Here is a 6,391-nt window from a genome sequence, read left to right as displayed (position 1 = left end):
ATGTGGGAAGTATAAGTTTAATGATGTCCTTACCTACTCATTTAATTACTTTTAAGTGCCTGGAGTTTCTAAATGATGTGATATATTACTATTATATTGTCACTAAGCAATTGTTACTGGTATTTTAAACAAAGTTCATTGATTTTGGAATTTCCGCAGATTTTTTTGACATCCTTCATTTTCTCCTGCTAGGTAAGTAAATGAAGACCATTTCAAATAGATGGAATGCATATGTTATAAGGTTACTAACTTGAATTAGCTCTGTTGCCCAAACTACTAATGGCTCCTAAAGAGACCTGCCTCATTCAGTGTACACTGTACAAGCATGTTACTATGGAACTCAGGCCTTGGTCCATACTGGTTTCCAGCCATGAACAGCCAGTAAAAATCTCTGTTAGTGTAGATGCTATAAGCCACAATTTTTACCCAGGTGGTTTACCCCTGTTTGAAACTGGGGTAAGTTGTACCATTTAAATTGCTGTTTATAGTAGCTTTACCTGTGTAGCCTCAACTGGCAATTTTTTTTTAAATCAAGATTGAATGTTTTTCTAAAAGCTAATTCCTGTTTGAACCAGAGTATATTCCAGGGAAGTTCTATGGGCTGTTATACAGAAAGAGCAGATGATCGCAGATGTCCCTTTGGCCAAGGAATCTGTAAACATTTACATAGCACAGCTACACTGGCGGCTGGCCATCAATGGCTACAGCCAGGACAAATTACCTATGTAAACAATTCCTTAGTAACCCCCTCAACAAATATCTCTAATAATGCTCTGTATTTACACACGGCTTTTCCGGCTGTAGATTTCAGAGTACATTAGAAAGGTAAGCATTAATAATTTAATTTGGCCTAACTAGGTACAGAGATTTGAAGTTGTTGCACAAGCAGCACCATGGTCTAGTTGATAATTATGGATCTTAGAACTGATTTCTCAGGAGGTGTTACTAACTCTGCCACCACCTGCATGTGTAGCCTTTGGCAAGTCACTTAAAAATGTAGACCCAGGTTCTCTGTTTAGCAAGACTACCACATGTCACAGCAGAGGAGCAAGGGAGTCATCAGAGACAGTTGTGACTTCAATTCCCTATCTAGTTCTATGCTAGCCCCAACCTCAGTGTAGTTTAGAGCAACCCAGGGGCCTCTAAACTATGCCACCTAGCAATAGTTCCCAAAGGGTTATCAGCCCTCCAGGGTTTTTTTTAATGTAGCATGCTACAGAAATACTGCCTCCCCTTGGTCCAAGAATGGGATTGCCATAGGAGCTATCTACACTGGCAACAGAGTCATTAGGGGTTCCTCCACAAGAGGGTCATCAAGGCCTCTTTGTGCCAAAAGAGTGGTGGCAAAGCAAAGGGGACAGAGTGCAAGAGAGAATCTAGCCCTTCCTTTATTCCTCACTCCAGCCGAAAATGAACCTTGTGCACAGTCACCCTAGGCCAGGGGTGGCCAAACTGTGGCTCATGAGCCACATGCAGCTCTTTTATCATTAGAATGCAGCTAGCGGAGGCCCCCCCCCCCTGCAATTCTCCACCTATTAGACTGAAGGGGGAGCTTGGTACCTCTGCCTTGCAGCAGGGTGGTGGGGTAGGGGCTTCTGCCCAGTGGTGGGGGGGGGGGGCACGCGTTGTTTCAGGGCTTCAGCCCAACAGGGTGCACCTGCCAGGGTGTGGGGCTTCAACAGCAGCAGGGCTGAAACCCCAAGCCCCATCAGGCATCTCCTGCAGGGCTGAAGTCCCAAGCCCCGGCTCTCAAACTTCTGAAGATTGGTGTATGCAGCTCAGAGGGCCAGTAAGTTTGGCCACCCCTGCCGTAGACCAAGAAATGATTTGGGTGGGGAATGTAGCAGAAGTAATGTTATGTGATCCTGGAGTTTTCTTTCACTTTTGAAAAGCTTCCCCAGGCCAGTTTGGAGGAAAGACAGGTGACAAAATTCCCAGTCACCTCATCTGAGGTAACAGGAACAGTTGGTTGACCTAGCTAGTTGCTATTACAGATCTGTTGCGGGAAATCTTCATTAATTATTGGAGATATTCTAATGTTTAACATTTTAAATTTAGAATTTGCTTTAAGCATAGGTTCAGTTTACACTGGCTTTTCACCTGTGGGAATTTTCCCAATATTAGTTGAACCCCCAGTTTAGGTTCCAAGACACTAAATCTGAAAATTATATAGTCACATGAAAGCAGGCGAATAGCACTATTGGAGTAAATGGGACTATTCAGATGCTTAAAATTTAGCTAAATCTGTGTTTAAGTATTCGCAAGAGGTTGGAGCCTTCTGAAGAATTTTATAGAGCCTTTCAAAGAAAGTTTACGATCCACCCCGTTAAGAGGACACTAACTGAAGAAAGATTGATGTATTTTTATGTGGTTTTGGTTAACATCTAACCTAATTCATGGGGTGGTATGGCACGTTAGATTTACATAGTTTGCTGGCTCAGTCAAAGTTTCAAACTTTTTTTTTTTTGCGCACTGCTAGAAGGGCAGTTAGGATTTACATTCTCCCTCCCCACCCCTGACCCCCAGCAACATCTGTGCTAATCAAATTATGACTCAGAGGTAAATTAACACATTTTGTTGACTATTGTTCAAACCTGCTCTCTAATTCAATCTTGAGCTGCAATTTATCAAAACAGGTTTCTTGACCTGATTTAGCAACAGAAGCAGCAGATTGGATACTCCAGTACCTCTCCCCTTTGTCTGAGTCTGCTCTACACTAGAAATGCAACATAGTGAAGGAGTTGATCCCTGCCTTCAGGAATTTAGAAAATGGCACATAAGGCAAAGCAAGTATAACAAATTATTTATTTTTCTTCTCAAAAAATGTCACAGCTTTTCCAAAACATAGTTCCAGGCGTTTCCTAATCCTTCTACAGAAGGTTAAATAAAGATGCAAAAATAAATAAACTAGGAGTTAAACTGGCTAGTGTGGGGTGGGTTTTTTTGTGTTTGTTTGTTTTAATCTTCATTGCTAGGTCAACTGAGTATCAGTCTGTTCTTATTTTAAAAGCCGAGCTGTATTTTCATCCAATGGTAGTTTTACAAGCCCCATGTACCTTACTTAAAATAAATAGGTAAAATAAAGTTTTACTATTGCACTTAATTTCATCCTCAAGCGAGAGAACAGTTTTGTATTCATCATGGTAATTTCTGTTACACACTTTCACTGTAGTCAAATGACACTTGTATGTATCTTAAGGGGGGGAAGAGGGGGGAACCGCCCAGAAACATTGGGTCTTCTATACACTCCTTAATTATTTTATATTGGATGTAATATTAACTATGAAATCTAAAATCTTACACATTTAAGAAGACTAAGCTTCATTTAATTACACTGAGGGTACTCTCTCTCCAACACTGTTTATGCCTTTCTAACCCTACCCCACACACAGCTGCCTGTAGTCATATTTACACAAAACGAGGCAGTCATATTCTTATATGGCTCTCAATAGTGCAATTCTAAAACCTTGTGATTAAATTACAGTGCAGCGATCTACGAAGACGCTTAGAAGCTTTCAGTGGCTCAGTACATCCATGTATCTATTACACAAACCAGTGATCCTGGGTGTGGCTCCCTCCCTCCCGTCTGGGAGCAAGGAGTTTTAGGAACCTCTTAGGGTTCAGTGAAAGACAGGCATTCTGCAACATGTTATTCAACGGGTGCTGCTAGGAAACTTTTAGGAAAAGAGGTGAGAGGGAATTGTACCAGTTCTAGGATTACGGTAACCTCCAGCTTCCCTCTTGGCTAGTTTCACCAGGGGCGTTCTCAGTGGCTTTGTGTAAACAAGATACGGAGTTGTGCGAGTTACTCCCCTTTGCCTATTAGGCTACAAGTCAAAAAACCAAACGAGTGTTGTTTATCTGTAAGTTATTTAAAAATAAGGAAACTAAGAAATTGCTTTCTACTTGTTTCACAGTCACTAGCACGGACTTAATTCTTGCCATGTCTCCCTTTCCTGGGTAAAATAGTTTTGATTTGGTGGAGGTTGTCTGGCTGATTAAAATTACACCAGGTAGATGATTGGTTAGCAGTTTTGTTTGCCAGACACCTGAGCTCACAAATAAATACCCTTTTCATAAGGGACCTGTGACTTACAAGACTTATTTTTTCACTCTAAAAGATAAAAACGGCGAATTTGTAAAACTCCATGATGACAAAAAGTTGCTTAAAAATTAACTTTTACCCGTATTTCCTTTTGCCTTCCCCCACCCCCCGCGCGGAGCTTGAATGGTTTCTTCAGATTCCTCTGAAGGCACTTAAGGTGCTCTCCTCCCACTCGGAACCGGACTCGGAATAGCCGCTGGTGTCTTCTGCATCAGAGACGGGCGAATATTGTCCACACATGGTCTGGGGCGTTTGGGCGTGAGGACCACACAGCTTCCCCATACCTCCATGTCTACTCGCACCGGCTGAAAGGGGGAGGGAGGGCACTAGAAAATTCATTTCAGGTCCGATAGCCCTATTCGGAGGGACACTCTCAAAATCCACCCCAAGCCCAGGCTGGAAGGGCATTTTGGAGGGCCACTCGTACGGTCCCGCGTTTTCCTCTTTTATTTGAATGATCTGGGCTACTCCCGACAGCGCGTAATGAGGTTGATGATCCTCCGGAGCCTTTACGCTAGTGCTTGAATGGTTGCTGGGAAAATGAGGCTGGGTAGCGTAGGCAACCCCTGAAGGACCCACGGGGGCCTGGAAGTAGTTGTGCTGCTCCGTGTTTGATGTGTGCTGCTGAATGCCCACCGGTGGATATGCATTTTTGGCAGGAGCCTTGTGGCTAGGGAAAGGCTCTGCAGCTGCTGGACTGCTGTAAGGTTTCCCTCGCTGCCGCCGGGATTTGGCACGTCTGTTCTGGAACCAGACCTGGGAAGAGATCAGATATTAGCCGTAGCGATGTGGACACGCGTCACCATGCTGTGTTATGAACCCTAGTGAGCTGTGATTGAGAGCTGGCAGGATCAGGCCCATAAAATAAACCTGTTCGCCGCTGCAAAGAGCTGGTTATCGGAGGGGTTAGGCAGAGAAGTTAAACCACCAGGGTTTGGCCTGATGTCCAATGATCGAGCGATTTTGTTCCATTCTTAAAAGGGAGCAGCGTCCCAGGGCTCAAGGCGGAGGACCGAGGCCAAGAGCGCGTCCTGTGTGGTAAGGCTAGGCAAGGAAGTGCGCACACGAAGTGGCTGGGGAGTTTGGAGACAGACAGTTTGGGGGATCCTGGCCTCACCCTTACAAATGACACGAGAGCCCTAGTCTCCCACTCACCTGGATCCTGGACTCCGGGATCTGGGTCATGTCGGCCAGCTTCTCCCGCAGGTAGATATCGGGGTACATGGTGTCGTTGAAGACCAGCTCCAGCGTCTCCAGCTGAGCCGTGGTGAAGTTGGTCCTTTTCCTGCGCTGGGAGATGGAAGGCACCAGCTCAGCCGCGTCCGGGGGGAACGGGGCAGGCAAGGCAGCGGCCACAGTGGCCGAGGCGGGCGGGCTGAGATCCTGGGATAGGGAAGGGCAGCCACCTCCGGCCACTTCACTCCTGTCTGCAGAGACACAATGCAAGTTAGCCACGCGTGCCTATGCCGAGCTAGAGTTGGGGCGCAGCGGGGATCCGATGCGTACAGAGCTGGGACCTACCTGTGCAGAAGGCGCCGGGGAAGCGGCCCTCCGGCGGGGCAAGGCCCCCCCTGTGGGCTGCGTTTTGGGTGGGATAGAGATCCATGGGGCTCCGCCCAACGTGCGCAGCGCTGCTGTAGCTGAGAGGGCTGGAGAGACCAGCGTGTTTGGGTTCCCCTTCCACGAGGCCGCCTCACCACGCTCCTCTTTATACTGGGAGCGCAGAGGCCAGACGCCCCGGGGGTGGATGGAGGTTGGTCTCCGGTGATCAAAGGCTTCCCGAGCCAGCCGGTCTCTTTAGGATGCGGGGGGGGGAGGGCGGCGGCGGGAGAGAGAGACAGATGATAGTCGTTTCCTTAGGACGGAGATTGACTCAAGAGGACAAAAGTGCGAACCTATGGTGCGCCCATCCCCAGCGAGCTTTATTCCTAGGGGTCTTCTCAGCAATCCAAGCTGCGAACACTAACACTGGCGTGTGGGCAGGAGGGATGGGGCGCCTGGACATGGATAAGCCAAGAGAAATAGGTTGAGATACATAGGGTAACCAGGCTGTCCTGTATTCTGCACTCCGGCCAAATGGGACGCTCGGGAAGGGTTGTAGAAGAAAATGTTTCAATTGGTTTAACAAGCAACTGTTTGGGGTTTTTTTTAGAGGAAACAAAACCCTTCAGCTGGTGACTGAACGATCCGTACGTTGATACGTGCCGAAAACAGAGTCACTCTTAATAAAAGAAGCGATTGGAAACCAAGCTCTCTGGGGCGGAAATTCAGAGGGGAAACTCTGAT

The 6,391-nt window shown here is 46.7% G+C and overlaps 1 protein-coding gene across 1 annotated transcript; it reads right to left on the bottom strand.

Moving 5' to 3' along the window:
* Positions 1-4,237: 4,237 nt before the first annotated feature.
* MIXL1 (Mix paired-like homeobox) lies at positions 4,238-5,711 on the bottom strand. The gene is made up of 3 exons (XM_065401479.1): positions 5,627-5,711; positions 5,261-5,532; positions 4,238-4,861 (listed from the first exon to the last, which is right to left on the bottom strand). Exons 1-3 carry the CDS (start codon positions 5,709-5,711, stop codon positions 4,238-4,240), a joined length of 981 nt encoding a protein of 326 aa, XP_065257551.1.
* Positions 5,712-6,391: the final 680 nt, after the last annotated feature.

The sequence above is a fragment of the Emys orbicularis genome, chromosome 3 (genome assembly GCF_028017835.1).
Source record: "Emys orbicularis isolate rEmyOrb1 chromosome 3, rEmyOrb1.hap1, whole genome shotgun sequence".
In the NCBI taxonomy this organism is placed as follows: domain Eukaryota; kingdom Metazoa; phylum Chordata; order Testudines; family Emydidae; genus Emys; species Emys orbicularis.
The sequence above is the reverse complement of the archived record's forward strand: the minus strand, read 5'-3'. Positions and strand labels throughout refer to the sequence as shown.